This window comes from Nuphar pumila, chromosome 7, assembly GCF_984573655.1.
Source record: "Nuphar pumila chromosome 7, dmNupPumi1.hap1.1, whole genome shotgun sequence".
Lineage (NCBI taxonomy): Eukaryota > Viridiplantae > Streptophyta > Magnoliopsida > Nymphaeales > Nymphaeaceae > Nuphar > Nuphar pumila.
Genome location: NC_143255.1, coordinates 110,493,707 through 110,518,066, shown reverse-complemented (window position 1 = coordinate 110,518,066; position 24,360 = coordinate 110,493,707). Strand labels below are relative to the sequence as shown.

The window sequence follows — 24,360 nt, the reverse complement described above, 5'->3', positions numbered from 1 at the left end:
CGAAGGATTGATTCTTAGCAAACAAACCATGTTGAACACATTTATGTTGTTAGATTAAGTTGATACAACTTGAACCTATGATTTTTAGCGCATTAGTTTCTTACCTTCATTAGAAGCAAATATTTTCCCGATATATAGAGAGAGAGAGAAAGATGAGAGATTTAGCATGAGAGTGAGAGCCCACGAAAGAGTGAAAATGGGATTTTTTTTTTGAAATGTGGTTTTTTACTGGCATACTTTTTATATGCCTCATGATTTTTTTATTGGTGCACTACTTTGTTGCGCCAAAAAAAATCATTATAGTGGCATACTTTTTATGTGTGCTATAAAAAATTTATTATACTTGTGCATTACATCTAACATCAGCATAACTCATTTTTATTGAAGCTAAATAAAATAGTGCGAGTGAAAATGCTCTTTTACTGGCACACCATGGGGGATGCCAATTAAAAAGTTTTTTCTTCTAGTGGGAGCTTAGATATTTGTAAATCAAGTGTGTATGTACCACCATAAGTTATGGTGATATGGTACCACCATAGAAGCATATATATATATATATATATATATATATATATATATATATATATATATATATATATATATATATATATATTGGATAATGCATGGCAAAAAATGCCCATCAATAACCGCACATTGGTGGGCTTTGGTTGGTAAGACCCTTGATGTCCCCCCCTGCCCACCACGGAGTACACCCAACTTCGACCATGTGATTTTCTTTGAAAATAAAAAATTTGAGTTTTCTTTGCCATTTTTTTGAAAAGTTAGGAGTTGTTTTTTCAAAATTTTATTAAAAAAGACATGTTTTAAAGAGTTTTGCTAATTATAGATGCACAAATTAGTTGAGAAAGGTGTGATAAGCTGAGTTGTACATGGTTGCGCTGTAAAATACAAAATTTCAGCTAAGATAGCATGTGCTACCTTCATGGGTAAGAAACCCTCTAATTGGAACTCACAGGCCAAGGTTGTTTTGACCAAATCTAACCTCATGGATGTGTTCAACATGTTCAAAATAGTAGGAATTGATCCTTTGATCATAGTTCTTTTTACATAAAAATATATTTTTTTGAGGTTTGAAAATTTGATATGTTATAAGCCATTGATTTTTTAACACTCCTAAAATTTGACATATATGTTAGAAAAAATATGATCCAAAAGGTCAGTTTCTAATAAACTTAATATGTAGATCATATTTGGAGCGAAGCAAGTTATATGTCCCCCCCCCCCCCCAACATGCAGGTAAGTCTTCGGGGGTTCAAATGAGTGCCACATATGTAAGCACATGGGGCTCGTATCTCCGTGTGTGTCAGCATCAGAGTTCAGTGCGGTTGCAAAGACTTAAGTACCCTTTCTCACCATGAAACAATGATTCTAGAAAAGGACAAAAATGTCCTTCATCCAGAAAAGGGAGGATGATCTTAACTTTTTAAAGTTCAAATGTTTTGTTTTCACTCTAAGCAGTAAACTCCTATGCTATAACAGGATATCCTCGCAATATTTTGCCCTAAACGTTCTGGATCACCCTTTGACAATGCATCATCTGCTGTAACAAGAGCTCCTTTTGACGATACACCCTTTATTGTCCTCTGCTACAGCCGGAGCACCCTTTGTCATCGTCTGCTATAGCCAAAGCACCATTTTTTGTCATCTATTGTTGTCGAAGCACCCTTTGTCGTCGTTTGCTTGTGAGAAATAGTTGAACTACCAGAAGAATCAACATTTTGTCTATTGTTCATCATGATACCAGGGTGCAAGCGTCGAACTAAATAGACAGGGAATAATGATTTACAGTAGAGATAATGGTGGCAGCATCGAATTGAGTAGTCAAAGAATAACGATTTACAACAGAGACAATGATGGCAACATCAAACTGAGTAGACAGAGAGAAGCAATTTATAACAAAGATCAGATCAGAGAGTAGCGATTTACAATAGAGATTATATCAAAGAGCAACGATTTACAACAGAGATCAGATTAAAGAGTAGCGATTTACAGTAGAAATCAGATCAGAGAGTAGCGATTTACAATGGAGATCATATCAGATAGTAGCAATTTACAGTAGAAATCAGATTAGAGAGTAGTGATTTACAATAGAGATCGAATAAAAAAATAGCGATTTACAATAGAAATCAGATAAGAGAGTAGCAATTTATAATAGAGATCAGATCAGAGACTAGCGATTTACAGTAGAAATCAGATCTGATCTATGTTGTAAATCGCTACTCTCTGATCTGATTTATACTGTAAATCGTTACTCTTTGATTTGATTTCTACTGTAAATCGCTACTCTCTGATCTGATCTCTACTGTAAATCGTTTTTCTTTTATCTGATTTATATTGTAAATCACTACTCTCTGATCTGATCTCTGTTGTAAATTGTCGCTCTATGATCTGATCTTTGTTGTAAATCGCTACTCTCTGATCTGATTTCTACCATAAATTGCAACTCTTTGATCTGATTTCTATTATAAATCGCTACTCTCTAATCTAATTTCTACTATAAATCACTACTCTCTATTCTGATATCTACTGTAAATTGCTACTCTTTAATATGATTTCTATTGTATATCACTACTCTTTGATCTGATCTCTGTTGTAAGTCGCTACTCTCTGATCTGATCTTTGTTGTAAATCGTTGCTCTCTGATCTGATCTCTGTTATAAGTCACTACTCTCTGATATGATCGTTGTTGTAAATTAATGTTCTCTTTCTACTCAGTTCGACGATGTCACCATTATCTCTGTTGTAAATCGCTATTTTTTCTCTACTCAGTTTGATACTTGCACCCTGGTATCATGATGAATAATAGATAGAATGTTGTTTTCTCTAGTAGTTCAATTATTTCTTATAAGCAAACTGCGACAAAGGGTGCTCTGGTGGCAATAGATGATGGCAAAGGATGCTTCAAGGCAACAGACAATGGCAAAGGGTGCTCAGACGGTAGCAAACGATGACAAAATGTGCATCATCAAAGGGAACTCCTGTTACAACAGATGGTGCATTGTCAAAGGGTGATTAAGAACATAAGCTCGTAGGAATATGGACTTGCAAGAATGTGAAAAGCTATTTATAGGTGGACATTTTTGTCAAACGCATATTTATCTTTTAGAGACTCCCATTTTTACAAAAGAGATCACCAAAACAGCCATATCATTCATCGTTGAGTTTATTTCCTGCTGCAAAGTGATTCTATGTGCAACTGAGGATACATCCTCTTCAAGCAAACAAGCTCATTAGTAATGGCAGCCCACAAGCTAAAAACCAAGGCAATGATAAGAGTCACAGGAATGTGCAATGCTATTTACTGGAGGACATTTCCGTTAAATGCATATCTACCTTTTTTATATGTTATTTTATTATAAAATTGTCATGGGTAACATTGGCATATGAATTATCGTGGGTCTCAAAATATTCCTCCGTACACACTGAAACACATAAATTTGTCTTTGGGAGAGAACACACAACACCAGGATAATATGTGCAATATATATATATATATATATATATATATATATATATATATATATATATATATATATATATATTCACTAAGGAGTTCCTTACCAACTAGTGTATTAAAATATTACCACATTTCAGCTCATCCCACATTTCCAGATAAATGAATACATCCACATCTGAGTGAAGTTGGTTGAAAATTTTGATACAATGCTACCTCTCACCAAATAAAGCAGACCAACGTTGAGACATATTAAAATGAAAAATAAATAAATAAGATATCAACTTCACATGTTTCCAATAATTTGGTATCTTTTTAGCTGGCATTTGGGAATGCAAAGAAGGTCGTCATCTAGCCAGCCAAGAGGGAAAAGATGCAAGGAAAAACAAAGTTGCGATGGGAGAGATCATCCATCATTTTTTTCATTGGATTTCTTTCTTTTTTTAAAAAAAATCACCATTACGAATAGTATAAAATATATTTTATTATATATGCAAGGCTTGGGCCTATACCAAGTTGGGCTTTTGGCCCGGCTCGGCCCATGTATATATATAGCATAAAATATATTTTATTATATATAATATAATAATCCCAGTCGGACCTGGTTAGGCCCACGGGCTTAACGGCTGGGTTGTGGCCATATGGGCCCGGGTTTTCCCAATGGGCCAGCCCACAATTGATGGGTTGGGCGGTTGCTCAATCAACAGTCCGGTCAGCCAGGTCCATTAGAGGGCCACACCCACCCAACTTATGAAAGCAGATGTTCCGCTTTGAGCGAAAAGTGCAAGGTTGACAATGGCCCTATTTTGTTGTCCTAAAGGTAAAACTTCAATGACATTGGTTAGCTTGTTATTCCAAAACAACAAGTATAGCGTGAAGTGGAAATTGGATAGCCAAGGGATAAAGGAATTAGCATACCAGTGGTTTTGAATGCTTACCTGATTTGGGTAAGACCCAAATTGGTTATCCTCTATTTGCCACCAAATGTGAAACCCTTTGACACCAAATTTTGAGGACCCACTACTAATGAACCGACTTAGTCTAAAGTAGCTGGGTCAAGTATCAATGACAGAGGGCACTAAGTTCAAAGTCTGAGGGCTAACCTTGTGAACACCCCAAATTTTCCAAAAAAATCCAAAAATGACCTTTTTGCCCCTGACCTCCGTCCTCTGAATAATCGGGTAAATTTTTAACCAAAAATTCCATTCATCCTTTGGATTCGTTAGAATTCGGATCCAAAGTCTTAGCTCTGACCCAATTCTGATCTAAATCGGATCCGATCCCCTCTTTGAGAAAAAAATTCAAAAATAAAAAACCCGAATTCTCAGAAAACTCGCTTTTGTAAATATTTTTGCAAAAATACAAAAAAAAATTAGTTTTAACCTTCGTTTTCTGATAAAGCTTTAGGATTTTATTATAAAAATACAAAAAATTGAAAAATAAACCAAAGACCAAAAATTGGGAAAAATTACAAGAAAAACGAAAGATTCTTAAGCCTTTTTTCCAAAAAACTCATTCCCCAAACATTTTTTACAAAAATCTCTTAAAAGGAGTCCTCTTATTGGAAAATAGGGAGAACTTACAACGGAATCTTCCCGCGTATCCCCCCTCTAGAAGCCTCCATCGCAGGAGGGTTCTCACCATCGTCCATCCTGAACGAACCTTCCTCCTCTCTCCACCTTCCATCCTCAACAAATCCCTCTCATCTCCACCCTCAATCAAAAAACGGATTTCTCTCCCGAACTTTCCCCTCCTCCTCTTTAAAGAGGGCGCACACAAAGGAAGGAGGATCGATCTTTTTTTCCATCAATTTGCTACTAGCGTCGATTACCTCCCTGGAGATCGATTTTCCTTCCCTCATCGAGCGGCATCCCTTACAATCCATCATCGGTTTTTTTGCAAGAGCACCCATTCACCCACTATCGATCGATCTTCTTCCTTGCGAATGTCCATTATAATCCGCCTTCACCCGCTTCCCTTCATCAGTCATCCATTAGACTGATCCCCACGTTATTTTGCTGAAAGATCCGTTGCTGGCATCCATCCCTCATTTGATCAAGGAGGTCTCGGCTAATTCACCATCCGTTGTTATTCATCATCAGAATCCCTGCAAGAAGAAGGAGAAGAGCATCTCCGCAAGACATCTTCTCTGCAATCATCTGTAAGAGAGTCAATCCTCATTACCTCCGGTAAGGCCGACACCCTTTTACCTATTCATTTCCTTTTAGCTAAATTCTCTTTTTGTTTAATTTCTTTTTATAAGATCCCATAGAACTTTTCCTGTCCATTTGTTTTACTCTGTTGACGCATCATGGGTAGTGTCTGAGTTGCCTTTAGCAACTTCGACCTATCACTATGCAACAGAAATGGGATTAACCCGACATCTAACTATGGGTTCATTGAAACAAATAGGTCTGCATCGATCCTCATTTGATTTGATTTTATTTTTTGATAAAATCCATTTACGCACCTTGATTTTACATAATCATTGCTTCCTGACTCGATCATTTATTATTTCGTTAATGGGTTTAAGTTCGACATCTATTACCTGAGTTATCTTCATCATACTTTTAGATTTATACCTGGGATATGTGCTAGTTCCTTGATTGAGATTTTTTTTTGTAGCCTTTACTTACCTTGTTTTGCGGTATTAGATCATCCTACATTTGTTCTTTTTATTTCCATCTCAGTGCTAATTAATCTGATTGTCTGTTTCATAATTCCCCCCCCCCCCCCATTTACAACATGCTTTCACTATATTGTTCCTGTCTGATTCATGTTTTAGGCTTGGTTTATGTTCTTTTAGTACTCTTTATATCATCTTCCATTAATACAGTCAGTAAGAATACTATGTTCCGATAATAAGTTCTTCTGTAAATTTGATTTGTAATCATCCATCATAATACAGTTGTAATTGACATCTTCCTAATACCTAAGCCATACCACCACCATTCAGTATAGCACCCGATCTTCAGATCATCAACACCACAGAACTGGAACCTCAAGATCCAGTGTCTCATGGCGTCATACAGCAAACTTTCATCTGGATGATGCTCCAGGAAGGAAACCTATGTATCTATATGGTTGCATACCTTTGTCTACCCCTGTTCATACTCCTCAGAAAGAGAATCTCTGGTTTATGGGACGATGGATTCCATCTGAGGAAAGATTGTCTGATAAATTAATCCAATGTAGATTTTGAGTGGTCGAATTAATCATATGTATTTTCGCTCAAGTAAGTTTACTCTGCTCACTTGTGTTTTATATCCTCACAATATACAGCTCACTTGTGCCTATCACTTACAGCACACACCTCCTTGTTTATCTGTACATTTTGCTCAGCAGGACCATTGCCCAAATATAAGTCTAATGTTCAGAGCTATAGCACAACTCCTTTTGTTGATTCACGTCCTCATCAATTCTTTGGCCACTTTTAGATATTGATGTTGCGTTTTCATTATCTGTGGATGGGTATAGATCTTTTGTTTGTATCTACACAAGCCTCAGCCTTTCCCAACATTCATGTAATTCCTGTCTTGCATAAATTACCCGATATCACCTCCTTGGGTTGACCATTAAAACCCTCCTGCATCGTTTGGAAATCCTGGATTTCCATGTTGTTTTCACCTCATATATATGTTTAATCATGCTCATTAGCCACTGTCCAAAATTACACTTTTGCATCTTCTGAATCGTCAATAGCCACATCATTACCATTAGATAGTGATTAGGTTATCAGTAAGTCATCCATCTAAGGACTGTTTTATCATTAGCTTTGCCCAATCCAGACAGTCACCAACTTGAGAAAACAGTAATGTCAGCCAGACGTCAAAATTTTTCAGAAGTTATCCCAGGGATAATAATAGGGGAAGGTCCATACCCTACCTAATACTCATAGATATCCTGGAGTTGTTTGAAGTGACCAGTTGCCTCAGGAGTGAAATTGAAGAGGCTCTGTTTTGAAGATAAATTTTCAGATTTAAACTAAGGTTTGCCATTCAGAAATCAAGGAGAAATGGGCACAATTAACAAAATTTTGGTAAACACCACATAATGGGTGAAGTGTTCCCTTCACATGAATGCAGTTTTGACTGATTGAGCCATATTCTCACTTGAATATACCAATATTCAAGTTTCAAACCACAGAGGGTTAGAGAGTCATTGATGTAGAATCTGCTGCAAATGCCTCTTTAGTTTATGAATATCATCCAGTCAACAGATGAAAGCTCGGTGGGGCCTTGGTTTCCAGAAATTGGTGAAAACTCATACAATCTTGCATGCTATTGACTGTGCCCATGTTAAATCTATGGTCCATCGATAGGTTGCCACATTGGCATGGCCTGAAGCTTGATCCTGTCTGTGAAAATCATTTTATTGGTGCTTGTCTTCTTTTACATACCAACCTTTACCCTGTTTTGAACTCTTCATAGTGGCTCACGACGGTTGTAGCTCACAACATCCATCCCTCACCATTACCTCACTAAAACACCCAGGATACCTCCAACTGCCATAAGCACTGTCCATTCCTCATTCCCTCCTTATCATCGTCTATCATCTATTACAATTTGGAATTTATCACCTCAACACATCTCCCTATTGTATATACCCTCATATATATATGTATATATATACCTATACATACTCATATACATGTGAATACACCCATATGTGTATATATATATATATATATATATATATATAGGTATATATATGTCATTTCCATCATTTTTGCCATACATATCTTTTCACTATTTGATTTTCATATGACATATGTGATTTTCCTTCTCTTTTCATTACTAATCTGTTTGCTTTACAGGAAATATGTGGATAAAATTGTCATTTGGAGTTGTAAAATTAAATTCACATCTTGTAATAGCTAGATTTGAATAAAAAATTACATTTCTTGCTTTAAGTAGAATGGATGAGCATTATAAACATTATAAATTGCTTGTTCTCATGCATTTTTCCTTCATTTCTCCAATTCTCACAATGGTGAAACACGAATGGCACGTGCACCATTTCGTAAGAGGTAATGGATGTTAAGTTGATGATCCACATCAATGGCCATAGTCAGGGTGTGGACAAAACTTAGCATTTTTATCTTTTACAAAATAACATTGGATCCACACTGGATCCATTTTCAAAATTCATCATATTTTTCCTAAAATGTTTTACTCTTTTATCAGAATTTAACTCAAAATTAACTCAAAATATATACCAATGGCCATAGTCAGGGTATATTGAGAGTTAATTTTATTTTAAATTCTATAAAAGCATTAAAAATGTATTTTATTCTTCTTTTTGAATTTAAATATAAATTATCATATAATATATTCAATGACCATAGTCAAGGATGTATTATATTTTCAATCTTATTTTAATTCATTTAAAGAATAAAATAGCTTTTCAAAATCCAATTTCAAACTTATTCAAATTCATTCATCATATAGGGCAGAATTGCATCATATTTTCAAAAACTTCTTTTCAAAATCCCAAGTGTTTCTTCTTCTATCTCACTTCAAGATTCAAAGAATTCAATTTCAAAGTCCAATCTGACTTTGAAATTCCAAAATCACTTTTATATTCAAACTTCCAACTCAAATCAAAATTCAAAGTTCAATTTAACTTTGAAGTTATCTTCTGATTTCAAAATCAAGATCATCCCCTTATTTTCAAATCAAGGTTTTTTTTTTTTCAAGTTTAAATTTGGGTTTCTAAAACCCAGATCCATTTTTAAAGGTCCTATTTGGACTTCTCAAAAACCCAAATCCAAAGAAAAATCCTAGTTTTAACTTGGATCCAGATTTCCAAGTATAAAACTCTATTCCATTTTGGATCTCTCATCACGGATCCAAATTCCATTTAGGATCTAAATCCTTATTCAACTTTGGATCTCTCATCACGGATCAAAATTCCATTTAGGATCCAAATCCTTATTCCACTTTGGATCTCCAATCACAGATCCAAAATTTCATTTAGGATCCCAATCCTTATTTCACTTTGGATCTCCAATCACAGATCCAAATTTCATTTAGGATCCAGACCCTCATTTTACCAGCGGATCTCAGATTCGGATCCAAATTCCATTCTTTAGGATCCAGGACCCAATTCTACTTTGGATCTCAGATTACAGATCCAAATTCCATTCTAGGATCCAGAACCCAATCCTACATTGGATCTCAGACTTCAGATCCAAATCCATTCTAGGATCCAGAATCCAATTCTACTTTGGATCTCAGACTTCAGATCCAATTCCATCTTAGGATCCAGAGTCCAAACCCTATCTCGGATCTCAGATTTTAGATCCAAAATTCCACTTTAATTCCAAATCTTAAAACCAATTCCATTTCATTCAAGACTTCAAATCAAGTTTCCATTTCAGATCCTAAATCCAAAATTCCACTTTGAACTCTATTCAGATCTTGGATTCGGATTTCATCTTGAAATTCCAACTTTTAAATCAATCTCATTTCTCAATTTTATTCAGATCTCCCAAATTCTATCCTTCCTTCTGATTCAATTCCATTTTCATTTCTATTCTGATTCAAAGTCCATTAATGACTTTGAAAATTCCTTTTATCTCAAAACTTCAAAATCATTTTCCAAAAACCAGATTCATATTCCCAAGCTTTTGATTATTCTTAAAACTTAGAACTTTAATCTTAAGTTCTAAGTTAAAATCATTTCTTCACTTTATCAGATTCATCTCACTTGGGAAATCTTCAAAATATTTCAAAAAGAGCATACATCTTTGCATTTGCACAAGCATGATTCTTTGTGCATCTAGACTTAGGATAAATACTTAGATAAATTCTTAGCAAAACGAAAAGGCATAAATTCGACCCTTGGTTCGATTACCCCTGGTAAAGGCACCAGGAACGGTCAAACCTCGTACCGACGAGCGGATCCTGTCTCCCAGTTTTCCCGCAAATATTTCAAAAATGGAGGTGAGTTATTTCAAAAAATTTCAAAATTAAGGTCAAGTGAGACCCGCAAAAGAATTCCTCTTCTCTCTTCTTTTCTTTTCTTTTCTCTTCTCTCTTCTTTTCCGTCTTTTATTTTTCTCCCTTCAAAAAGGAGGAAAATAGAGGTGAGAAAAGGAAAAGAGAAGGAAGAGAGAGAATATTACGAGAGGAAAAATTTTGCGATGATCACAGATAACCTACTCATGTTGTCCAGTATTGAACACTTGAGTGACTAGCATCAACTAAGTAATGAATTTGAGGGCTCGCCTCACCATGATTAACAAGCTTTTTTTTATTTATTTATAACCTGAAGAAATTGTACTCAACATGAAGAGATAGTTTCACTGACTCAACTTGCCATAGATGTAGTCATCGTGCTGGCAGCATAAAACTCAGGCTAGGACCCCACCCCTGGGCCTATGCTGGGCATCGGCTTGCAGACGGGTCACGCCCATGAGAATCAAAATTTGACCACCAATCTAGTGGCCAAGGCCTAATCTGTGTAGGAAAGGATTTTCGGCCTCAACTGTCCCTTGGCCAATCACTCCTTGTGGATGTAAAACCTGTTAAGGAAGTTCCCTTTATCTCAAATGATGTCTCAAGTGATAACTCAAATGGCAACATCTCAAATGGTAAAGTCTCAAGTGATAACTCAAATGATGACAATATTGGTATTCATCATATCTCATGTGATAAGGTTAATCTCAAGCCAGAAGGACTTCACGCTATATCATCAAATGGTATTCATCAACAACCTTATCGAGACTTCAAAAAGTACAAGAGGAAGAGGATCAGGCTTTCCTCTCTTCATCTTATCACTTGACCCATCTGACGTCTAGTTATATTTATCATTTAGCCTTTATAATCTTTGTAAACAAATCTGGACATTTTCCAGATATGCATTGTATCCAAGTTGTGTCATATTAATAGATCTCATTTGATCTCTTAGTGGACAAGAAAGAATCAGTCTTCCAAGTCCAGTTGTTCCCTTTTCATGGTATCAGAGCATGCCACATGAAGTGAGTCGTGATGTTATTTTTCGTGTATCCAGATTTTCATATCATACGTTTAAAAAGGGTGACAATGTCGTAGTGTTATCAATTCCTGCATCCATGGATGAATTCTCCATAGATCATAATCAACTTAAAATTGTTCTCCTTCATCATTCACTTCTAAAAACACCATTTCTAAAAGTAACCACATTACCCAATTACCTTATCAACCTTATGTTCTACTCAATATTCGAAGATCAGTTCAAGAAAAATATCATTTTGTCATGTTAAGAGACTTTTATTGTACAGTCACTCAATCTGATCCTAATCCAATCGGAACCTCGACTAATGGACCAAGAGGTACACATTTTTCCTTAGTCAATTGTCTCTCCTTCCAAAAGTTTTCTATGTCACGTCAAAAGTTTCTTTTAGTCATCTTTGTTGTAGATGAACCCACATTGTTTCATCAGACTATTCAAAATAATTGCAAGCGTGATGCTATGAGTGGGAAAATACAAGCTTTGTAGGAGAACAACACCTGATCTATCACTCTTCTCCCAAACAAAGTGAAACCTGTTGGATGTAAATGGATATTCAAGGTAAAATATAACTATGATGGTTTTGTTGAGCAATACAAGGCAAGGCTTATGGCAAAGGGATACTCACAATAAGGACTAGATTACCATGAGATATTTTTTCCAGTAGCAAAATTAGTTTTTTTCTTGCTATCACAACCATTAAAAATTGGTCTCTTTGTCAAATGGACGTACACTATGCTTTTTTGCATGAGAATCTCGATAAAAACATATACATGGAATTGCCTCCAGGGATTGGCAAACAGGAGGAGAATTTGGTATGCAAACTCAACAAATCATTATATGGCCTCAAACAAGTGCCCAAAAATTGGTTTTCAAAATTTTCTACCATCTTGACTCAATATGGTTTTGTTCAATCTAAAGTTGATTATTCTTTATTTACACTTTGCAAGGACAATGTATTTATAGCTCTTTTGGTTTATGTAAATGATGTGGTGATAGCAGAAAATGATGATGCAATTGCCATTGAGTTGAAAAAATATCTAAATCAGAAACTTTCATATGAAGGATTTTGGTCTATTAAAATATTTTTTGAGAATAGAAGTATCCAAATCCAAGTTTGGAATATATTTGACTCAAAGAAAATATGCCTTGGATATCTTAGATGAAGTAAGTATGTTGAGAGTCAAGCCAGTTGATTTTCCAATGAACCAAAAGTTATCTCTGACATCCTTAGATAACGAAGAATTGAAAAATCCTTTTATGTACCGAAGATTGGTCATACGTTTAATATATCTAACCATTATACGTCCTAATATCATGTATGCTAGGTTTATGCAGATGCCAAGAAAACCTCATCTAGAGGCTACACTTCGTGTGATATGCTATTTAAAAAAAGGTCTAGGCCAAGGAATTCTGCTATCAACCGCATCTGATCTTCATGTTAGAGCATATTGTGACTCTGATCTTAGTATCGGGTAATGCAGCTTGTGAAATAATATGGTTGATGTTTTTTTGTAAAGACCTTTAAGTAAAGCTGTCGTGGCTTGCTGATCTTATGTGTGATAATTAGGCAGTTATTCACATTGCTACCAACCATGTTTTCATTAGAGAACTAAGCACATAGATATTGACTGTCATCTTATTCGAGAAAAACTCATCAAAAGTGTCATCCAAACAAGATATGTGCAGTCAAAAGATCATATTGTAGATCTTTTTACCAAAGCTTCGGGAAAAGAACACTTTTTGTTTTTCACAAACAAACTGGGAGTTTTGGATCTGCACTATCCAGTTTAAGGGAGAGTGTTGAGATTTAGGATAAATTTTTTGTCTTATCCGATTAAATTTGCTTTGCTTAAGGAAAATCATAATCTCCTTTGATTAAGAAGAATTGTAATTCGGCAATGGCCAGGCCGTCGACCCCTCTCCCCTCCTGTTTTCATCAATCGGGGAACCAACGCCACCAGAGTGGTGGCTCTATTCCATCGTACCTCCCCCCTTTGCCCTCCCACCAGGGAATCAAGTAGTTGTTGTTTCCTTCAGCTCGGTCCCTAGTTATTAAGGGGACCGAGTCGAGCTTGGTTAGCAATCGGACTCAGCTCGATCCTTGGTTAGTAAAATGGGGTCGAGTCTGGCTCGGTCTTCATGTTCTCCCTGGACCGAGTCAAGCTCGATTAGAACCAAGCCTAACTCGGTTCAATTATTATCGGGCCAACCCAGTTTTCCCAAACTGAGCCTAGCTCGGTCAAGGATCCCTCGAGCCCCCCCCCCCCCCCCCTTGTCCTTTTAGGAAATGAGCTGGCTCAGCCCTTGGGCCCCAACCCCTCTCCTTATTTCAGGTCCAACTCTGTTAAGATCGAGTCGATTCTATCATGGAGTTTGTTCCACATTAACCGAGTCAAACTCGGTTTCCCTAAACCAAGTCTTTTTCACATGAACCAGACTCAAATAAGTGCTAGCCAAGTCATGCATCACATTATGAATGCCTCTGAGCCAACTCAGTCGTTTCGATAACTGAGTCACTTGGGTTAGCCACTTCGAGCCCGGCTAGGTACAGTCAGCTCAAACAAAGTCTGAGTTTGACCCCAATGATGCAATATAGTCACCTCTTTTTGCCAAAAATAGTTTTATAACATCGTTCTTTATGCAGTTTGATAAAAACCTTTTGAGCGCACCACATCAGTGCAACTGACGAGACTTCGTACCTCTGACACTATTACCAAAGCATGAGCAAAGCTTACACCTACGCTTGAAATCATCGAACATTCAGACTACCTTCGAGGTAGAGAAAATTTGCATACGATAACGGCGATTGAATATTTTAGATATATGTATTAATATTTACATCAAATATAAATATAGTATTATATATATACATTTATTTCAAGTACGCAATTTTGTGTACTTTAGCTTTTTTTAAATTATGCATTTATTTTAAGTACACATTTTTATATACTTTTGTGTTATTTACGATGGCCTTTTGGCATACTATATTTTGATATATGTATAATTATATATATAATTATTCAGAGTATGCAGTTTTGCATATTCTTGTCCTATTTGAATTATGTATTTATTTCAAGTATGTGGTTTTGCGTTATTCATGATAGCCTTTTGGTGTATGATGTTTTGATATATGTATAATTATATATATGTGTATAATTATTCAAAGTATGCAGGTTTGCATATTTTTGTCATATTTAAATTACGTATTTATTTTAAATACATGATTTTATATACTTTTGCATTATTTATAATGGTTTTTTAGCGAATGCTGCTTTGATATATATGTGATTATATATACGTATATAATTATTCAAAGTACGTAGTTTTACATACTCTTGTTCTATTTAAATTACGTGTGCATTTATTTAGAGTGCACATTTTTGCATACTCTTACTTTAAATTATGCGAGCATTTATTTAAAATTACAGTTTTGAGCACTTTTGTTTTAAATTCAATTTCAAAAGGATCACATATAAGATTTTAAGTCTACATGCCTCCAACATCTCGTAAAATAAAACAAGTGATTTATGTTCGCATGTTTGGGATATTCGACATATACTTGTGTTGTTTATCCTACAAACAAAATAAGGCTTTCGTGCTTGCATGCATCAAAGATTTTACGTTCGTTTTTATCAGACATCCTTCAATTGTTGAAGTGTTCCTTGAAATACTATTTCAACCTGGTTCAAAATTTAAATAAGTTGAGATTGTCATGACTTAGGTATTCGCAACTAAGTCTTCTCTTCGAAACAATAAAATGCAAGACTTCAACTACGTAGATTGCATTTGTACTTATGTTAAGTTCATTCATTTTACATCTGGAGATGACCTGGATATGCTCCCAACCTAAGGTTTGGAAAATCATAAATTTTCAGAGTTTTGATTGGTCTTCTTTCTGAGAAACTAGTTATTGCACGACATGCTCATAGGTTGATGAATGAATAAAGATTTATGACAAACTTGGTTGTGCGATAATGAGCCATATTATAGGAAAATCACTTATAGATACATGATCGCCTTCACAGGAAAGGTGTTTGATTCAATTTAAAAAACCAAGGCATAGTGAATGGGTTGTTGGATAAAATAAGACCCAACGCACCCATTCATCCTTTAGTTATCAAGAAAGAGGATAAAAGACACACTCCAATGGATAATGTTGTTAACAATTACGCTCCTTGAGTGGCAATGACTCAGCATCCATGGTCATTGGAGTCAGAAGATAGGGCTATCAATTATTATCGTAGATGGTAGATCCCACAAACTTCTGCAGAAGTTAGGATGCATCCCCTGTTTATTTATGTTTCTGAAAAAATCTTTAAAACCGTCTTGTTTGGATAGGACTCAACCGGTCATTCATGTAATTAATTTACATAAAATAATAAACTCTCGAATGGTCTCAGTTTATCATGAAGTAGATAATTATCGAAACAAAGTTATGATATTTACACTATTTCTTTGAACTAGAAATGGTACACTTCTTATATCAACCCTCGGTTTGTTTAATTGGGTACGACCGAATGTTTTGAAATACGATAAATATTGTTATTAGTCTTATTCTCTTGTCTAATATTATTTCACCTACTAGGCTTTTATGAGTCTAATATGTTTTATGGGATACAGGTGAAGAGTAGTCTAATATTGCAGGTGATGGCGCGATGACACAATGATATTAAGAATCATTTTTTTTTGTTCACTCCTGAGCACATTTTTTAAAGGACTTTTGTATAACACCGTTTCTATATAAAAACTTTCTTTTTAATCTTCATGATTTTTAATGGATGTATGAAAATGCATGCCTAAATCTAGGATATTTGGGGACCCAATAAGTCTGTTAAAATTTTTGCCTGCACCGGCTTGTTCTTTTCAAACTATTATTTTTGCTGAACTGTCATTTTAACTCTAAAAAAGGATTGACTAATACAATTTCAATTTTTTCCAAAAATGTGAAATTGTATTAGTGTGCTGCACCTATAAGCAATCTCTTGCTATATATCCTTATAAGAGATTCAGAATTACTTTATATGCATTCAGGTTCAAATCCAATTGGATTTAGCATGTTCTGTTTGGATTCAAATCTAGAGTCCAATATAAAATTACAAAACAGAATCCAACACAATTAACTAATCCGATCCCACTGTCCTAAATGGATTTGAGTTCAGTCAGATGTATGATTCAAACCCGTACGTTTTACATCCCTATTTATGGTTGAGCTCTTATCAAGTTTATGATGCGCCGTAAGTTTAGATTGGACTTAAAACTCATTTTAGTAAATGAACAAGCTAGAGACAATCCCAAGTTTCTCATGAGAAGTTCCACCCAGGGCTGCTAAACGAGCCAAACTGGCCTTGGCTCGTTTTACCACTGAAAGGTGTTTAAGCTTGCTCTAATTGTTCATGTATATACGACCCAAGCCAAGTTCGAGCTCATCCTCCAGCTAGATGAGCTGAATACAAGCTGGCTAATGTAAAATAGGTGCGTGTACTTTAAGAGATATCTGGTAGTGGTCTGCCTAACCACAGCTTGCCTTTCAAAAAAAAAAATAGGTGTACGTATTTTAAGATCAAAACCAGTAAGATTAAAACCCTAAACTTTCATTTTGAGAACCATTTACTCCATCCAGCTATACCATGTTACATTTTTATAATATGTATTACACTAATCTTACATTTTTTTTTTAACTACACAAGTTCAACCTATCAAAGTCAAACACCCTTTGTTTATGCTTGACTCGTTTGAGCTAAACAAGCTGCTCAGTTAGCCGAACCAAGCCAAGCTACGAGCTGCTCAATTCGCTTCTCAACCTCCTGTATCCAAACGTTCAAGCAAGACAAAAAGGAGATAATATAAAAAAGGGAAGCGTTTCCCCTACCCCATGTGGCTTACTTTTTAGAGAGAGAGAGGCTTGCAACTAGGGGTGGCAATTTCTGACACGACCTGCCAACCGGCTTCTTAGGCGGGTTCGTGTCGTAAACCGGTTGATCCGCCTAACCTGTTTATTAAACGAGTCTGGTTCATGTTAGGGGTATGCCAACCCGGCTGACCCATTTAATAAACGGGTTAGACAGGCAGGTCAACCTATTTACCCAAACCCGACCCGCCAACTCACCCGTTTACCCGACCCCGACCCGCCCGCCAACCGGCCCGCTAACCCGCCAACCCGTTCATTAAACGGGTTAACCGTGTCATGTCGGGTTACCCGTTTAATAAATGGGTCGGGTTCGTGTTTGCCACAGCTGACCCGTTTAATAAACGGGTCGGGTTCGTGTTGAGGTATGCTGACCCGCCAACCCACCGCCGGCCAACCCGACCCGATTGCCACCCCAACTCTGCCACCTTTTAAAAAAAATCTGATTGATATTTCCTGTTTTTTTAAAGCAAAAAAACAAATAGTAATTCGAAAAAGAAAAAAAAATCCCGTAGGAATCCCCGACAATGTACCATCAACCTCTCGATCCCAGCCCTCGGTTGCAGATATCCGACGGCGAGGGAGCATCCCAACGAGCCGCCCGCCCCCGCATCGACTCGAAATCCGCGACGCACTCCGAGGCGTTCATCGCCGCCATCCGGCGCCTCCCGGCGGCCAGGCTCTTCCCGGCGACCCGGTCGAACTCCGCCTCCCAGCCCTTCTCCCACGGGCCGTGGGCGTCGCACAGCTTGACCGTCCCACCGGACCCGTCGGTCCAGCTCCAGCCCCGGTTCAGGTTCCCAAGAACGCCCGAAGCGCACGCCCCACTGCACACCCCCCTGCACGGCCTGCACTTGGCGCCGCTGAGCGGTCCTCCGCTGCTCAGCGCCGCTACAGGAACGCCGAACCGACGGGGCGGGAACACGTACCGCCGGTCGCTCAGCACGCAGAACGGCACGCGCCGCTGCTCGAACCGGACCTTCTTCGTCGCCAGCTGCGCCTTGAACGCCGACTCGGAGTTCAGCTTCCGGTACCCCGCCGAAGCGAGACGCTGGATCAGTGAGAGCCGGGACAGAGCAACCCGGGACGTTTTCAGGTCACCGACCCCGAACCGGTCGTTGAGCCCCCCGAACCGAGACCCGCTGGGGACCACGTACTTCCCCGGGATGAAGCTCTCCGGTGAGATGGGAGCGGACCAGTAGCCGTCAACTCGGGTCCGGACGATCCAATCGTACTCGAACCGGTTCTTTTCCTGGTGCTCCTGGATCATGGTCAGGCACCCCTCCACGAGGTTGAAGTATTGCAGCACCCCCTGCGAAACAGGCACGATGGATCAGATCTAATCTGCCTAATGAAAGCCTAACCACGATTCGGAATGACAAAATTCTTGTCTCCCGAGTCGTTTATCTCGTGTCCATGAAGAACGAGTCGTCACGAAAATGGAGACGGTATGGATCTCCTATCCAACCGATACATACCCGTTTGAAGCCGGTGCCACTCACGAAACCACGTATGGCTATTGGCTAGCCACCGGTTTAACCGAATGGGATCACCAAAATCTACAACGATGATACCCCAAGTCAAACCCGAACTCACGAGTCCCACGAGTCACGAATCCAGGGATCGAACCGTCCCGGTTCCGTATTTCAACCCGAATACATCAAAGAGATATTCACATACCATTCTATGTCCGAACAGATGGACGGCCGGGATCCCCTCTGGCTCTTACTACGAAGGAACAAGGGGGGTTGTCAGAGACAATGACGGAAATACCCTTCACTCCACTCAGGCCTTCCACCGCATTTCCTTTATAGACGGAGGTCATTCCAGTCAACTTACACGACGACAAGTTGCGGCGGAGCAGCACTGACCAGCGATTCCTCCTACCAACGCAGTATTAAATTACTTTAATACCCTCTCCGGGCATCAATGGGAGTAAGGGCATTTTCGTAAGATCGTAACTAGCTGTCTACACTGCAACCCTAGCAGATAAGGAGACCGAATGAGACACGACAGCACCCAATTAGGAGCGCTAACGTCGTGTCACACCCAACGCCCTACCTGACCAAAAACGCCTGCGCGCCCATCGACTCGGAATAAACGAATCGAACCGGTCCATCCTCACATCACTTCCCCCATTCAAAATCAACGAATCGTCTTAAAAACCCGACCCGAGTCGTTCTGACTCGTTGGGATAAGAAACAGGGGGCTCCTAGTAGTGACGCTGCGCTTTCGTCGTTCGGCACACATGGAGACAAGACGACAAACGACGACTATGATGACCAAAATGCCCTTATTCCCACTGGAACCCGAGCCGGGTCGCAACTCGTATCGGAAGCAGGGCAAGGGAGAGAGAGAGAGAGAGGTTTGCTGTTTACCTGCAAGCCCTTGGGGGAGTTTCTGGAGGTGAGGACGAGGTGCTGGAACCGGGTCTCGGGTATGGGTTCCGGGTCGAAGATCCTAACGGCGGCGATCCGACGGGCGGCCGTAAGGAGGGATAGCTTGTAGGCGTCGCCGTCGAGGGGGCTGTGCAGGAAGAGGTCGGAGTTGTTGAAGACGTTCACCACCCTCTCCACCAGCGACGGGCCCGTGAGCTCGAACCTCCTCGCGCCGCCAACCAGGCAGATCGCCACCCGGGACGCCTCCAACTCGGCCCTCCCCCTCTCGATCTCCACATTCCGCTTCCCCTTCTCCGGCGGATTGCGGCCGGCAACGGACCACGGTGGGCGGTAGAATGAAAGGGATCTGAGAGGGGAGAGGGGCGGGGCGTAGAAGCGGAGGATGGAGAGGAGGAGGAGGAGGGAGAGAGGGGTTAGGATGAGGATGATGGTTCGGTAGTTGGTGTATGTGACCGTCCATCTCCACATGGTGGAGGTGGTGGGTGGTTTCATAGCGATCTCTTCCTCCTCCTCCGTCGGATCGCCTTCCTCCTAAGCGATTGGGCCTCTTCTTCCATCAGAGAGAGAGAGAGAGAGGTGCCTGCCTGCCTTCTTCAACAAATGGGACGATGAAGACGACGTTGATGTCGGAGTTTTATTTTAATTTTTGGGGGAGAGACTGAGGTGGGCTGGAATTGATACGGGTCGTAACTGTTCGTCGAGAGTGCTCGGACTCTAACTAAGTAAAAGACCATAATGCTCCTATCATCTCACGGGTTTGGTGGGTTGGAGTAGGACCCGACCCATTGGATCTTCGAATCGTAGGGGTGTCAACGGGTCAGATGTAAACCAAATCAGAATCCGAATCCGAATCTGAATCTGAATCTGGTTAATGGTGGCTAAATCTGGATCTGATTAATAATCGGATCAGAGTTTGGTATTAAATTTTGCATTCAAACTGGAACCCAAAACTGACTAAACACCCAAACTGATTGAGTGAAAATACTGGGTTTTAAGCTAGTCGGATCCGGGTTTGGTTTTATCTGTTTTCATCCTATTAGTTCAAACTCAATTAAGTCGGACTCGGACTCGGTAATGCCTAGATCCGACCTAAGTCTGACCCGTTTACATCCCTAATACCGTATTCTACCACGACTTCTGGGTCCTAACCGACCCCCAGACTTAGACAGGGGCTGGTTTCTTGCTCTTGCCCAAAAAAGAATCAAAAGCTAGCTAGATGCAGATTGTTGTCCGACTCATATCACGGTTTGGTAATGCAAACTAGGTGGGGGAGGCCCAAACCAGAATTCAAGGGCCCGATCCCATGTTTGAAGTTTCAGAACTAACTTATATGGTCCTTTTTGGATTTTTGGATCCAATCCATATTCAATATTGAAGGGCCTTTTAAGAGGATATTGATTGCTATTGTTAAACGATTAGGCCTTTATTATGATTTATAAGTTTTTTTAATTTATTTCATTAAAATTTTAGAGTAGACTTATGTGTTGCTTTTAAGAGGGTATTGCTTGTGATTGTTAAATGGTTAAGCCTTACGTTTTGGTTTAGTGTTTTTTTTTTCAGTTTTCTTTGATATAGTAAAAAATATATTTATATTAGTTTTACATTTTTTTTTAAAAGAAAAACATTATAAAACTTTCAAAATAATTTTTAAATGTATCCGCACATGATTATGTAAGATGTAATAATGCTCACATCTGACCTGAATCACAAAACAGCGGGATGGTTAGGTCACAGTATCATAACCAAGGGGTCTCAGGTTCGAAACCCACAGGATTTATCCCCCAACTTGACTATCAAAAAGAAAAAGTCCTTAGAAAAGAACAGGTTTTAGTGGTTAACATGCATGCCCAGCTTAATCTGGTAAATAAAACTCCTATTTTTCTAAAAAATGTGTGCATTGGCTGGCCTATTCTTCATCTAATCCAGTTCCTGCTCTTGGCAACGAAATCCAGGTAGCTGTACATATGGGTTGGATCATGGTAGGTTCGAATCTAAATCCAAATGTTATGCAACAGACCTGAGTCTTGGTCCAAATCTGAAATAGATCCAATGTAGTAGAGTTATATTTGGATCTGGATTTATAAGGTCATACTGGATCAGACAAGAAAATGGTTAAACATAAGATTTATATATATATAAAAAGTGCAAACTGATTGCATTTAATATGAATCCAAACATAGATCCAATAGAAAATGTTGTTTTGAATCCAAATAAGAATTTGAAAAGTCCGATCATGTAGGTCTGAGTCCGCATTTGAAAAATCCAAATAAGAATTTGAAACCGGATTTACATTATGACCTTATTTTAAGATCCAAATCCTAAACTAATGATAGATTCAGATTAGATATCCAACTTTGTTTGGGTTGGGCCTCCCCCCTCCCCGGGAATTAGGCTGCCAAAAATTAGTTGGCATTGTAATATTTTAAAAATGACAAAGAAGAGTGGTTTGGGTTAAATGTATTTTAATATTTTTGTATAGGAGAATCTACATAAAATGACAAGGTGGTAGTGATTTTTTAATGTCATTTATTAAATTGGTTGTGGTATAAATGTATTATAATAAAAAAGAAATTAAGAAAGCTATTTACATGGGATTTTATGGAGAGAGATTAAGAAAGTTATTTACATGGAATTTTATGAGAGAGATTAGGAAAGCTATTTACATGGAATCTTATGAGAGAGAAAATGGGCTTAGAGAGAGAGAGAGAGAGAGAGAGTGTTTAGGATAGCTATTTATATGCGAATATTATGGGAGAGAACTTAAGAAAGCTATTTTCATAAGATTTGAGAGAGAGAGAGAGAGAGAGAGAGAGAGAGCATGTTGTCATGATCAAGGGAAGGAGTCAAGTAGGTCACACACAGATCATAAATAAAATAATAATGGAGGATCACATAGGTGAGTTTCTTGACCTGTTGATCAACTGATTCAGCTACTAATTTGGTGTTTGACTGTGTTATTACTTTTAAATCGATACTGTTGGGTGATTTATAATATTGCTTTTTAGAGTTCTAAGTGGGTTGGGACGTGGGGCTTTATAGTTTATTCCAACAATCTCGGCGAGCGAGGCTGGTTTTTTTTTTTAATTATCAAAAAAGTATTGTTTAAAATGAGTGGGTTTTGCTCAAGTTGGCTGTCTTGGGAACAATTGAGTGATTCAGAAAGAGGGCTGGTTTAAGACTTGTGGGCCCCACCCTCTGGGGAAACTAAACTTTTTTTATTATTAGAAAGCTACCATTTTTTCATAAATGCTCACTAAACGGTAAGTTTTCCCTCATTTTTACCATTATTCTAAATTTCTAACCGTGAAAAAAGGTGAAGGTTACCAAGGTTGAGATATCTTTGGGGAAAAGTGTGTAAAGTGGCAGCTGTCTTTTGTCAAAACCTTCCCTTGCTCAAAGCTATAGGGAGCTCTGAAAATGAGTAATTACAAAAGCTGACAGTTATTTACAAAAATCACCCGAGATTTAGTTTATGAACTTCAACTGCCTATTTTGTTTAAATACATTTCAAATACCCTTACTTGAATTATAACATTTTGGTCCTTTTCTTAGAAGAACTCACTTGTCATCATTGTTGAAAAAAGTTTCAAAATATAGTATATTTTGTAAAAGTTTTAGTGTTTTATTGTTTTTCACTAAAAGTGATTTGAAAATTTTTAGTCTCATATTTAAGAGGGAGAAATTTTTTTTGGTGATTTAAATAGAGTGTTTGTTCTCTATTCTTTACTTTGGTAAACCTTGTATATTAGGGTGACTTGTGAATGTTGTTGCACTTCGCGCTTAAGGCGCAATGTGATGTTTTGATGCACATTTTGCATGCTCATAATGGCATGTGAGGTGTCAACGTCAACTTTGATTAAGTCATTTTTGACTTTTTATTTTTTTGAATGGTTTGATCGTTTGAAAGACTTTAAAAAATGCATTTATATAACGGTTACGGGGCATTGTGATTGTTGGATGGTTTTGAAGGTCCTTGATTGTTACTCAAAGGTGGGTGAAGTTTAAGGTCATTTTCATTCAATTTTCAAACTATTAGATTTATGGCTTTTAATTTCATTTATCACAAAGATGTTTTGACCTTTTCAAGTCTATAAATTTCTTCATTTTCGTCTTTTGGTTCATCAAATTTTCTGATTTTCAAGCTTTCTTTCTTTTTATTCTTTTGTTCTTGATTTGGTTTGCCAAGTTCAAGTGTGAGAGAGATCACTTGATCTTGCGAAATAGTAACGCTCTTGAGGTTCAAACCTAGTTGCATCCTGAAAACTCAATAGTGAAAAAACCCTTTTTGCATCTTCGAAAATCCCGAAGTAAAGCGATTGAAGTTCTAAATATGACAATCTTAAGAATGTGCCACTAGGCTTGAGATCTCAATTTTTTAAAATCTTGTTTTTGGTCACCAATTGTTCTAACAATCATATGACATTTTTGTTGAACAAATCAGCAGAGAAGCTATTATAGTCACCTGGTTTGATTGAACAAAGGTCAACTGGAATGACCTAGTGCCACTTTGAAACATAAACTGCAATGAGTGTAGGAATTGCCAAAATGTTAGGAAGTTTCTTGTAAATAGCTCATGAGCTGGC

General features: G+C 38.1%; 1 protein-coding gene across 1 annotated transcript; it reads right to left on the bottom strand.

The window, feature by feature from the left end:
• Nucleotides 1-17,807: 17,807 nt before the first annotated feature.
• LOC149832916 (uncharacterized) lies at nucleotides 17,808-20,384 on the bottom strand. The gene is made up of 2 exons (XM_090012640.1): nucleotides 19,757-20,384; nucleotides 17,808-18,690 (listed from the first exon to the last, which is right to left on the bottom strand). Exons 1-2 carry the CDS (start codon nucleotides 20,267-20,269, stop codon nucleotides 17,914-17,916), a joined length of 1,290 nt encoding a protein of 429 aa, XP_089868766.1. The 5' UTR covers nucleotides 20,270-20,384; the 3' UTR covers nucleotides 17,808-17,913.
• Nucleotides 20,385-24,360: the final 3,976 nt, after the last annotated feature.

Excerpts from the sequence above, each read along its gene's own strand:
- LOC149832916 (XM_090012640.1), bottom strand. The coding sequence starts at position 20,269 with ATGAAACCACCCACCACCTCCACCATGTGGAGATGGACGGTCACATAC. Across the intron at positions 18,691-19,756 it reads ACTCCCCCAAGGGCTTGCAG|GGGGTGCTGCAATACTTCAA; the intron begins GTAAACAGCAAA and ends CCTGTTTCGCAG.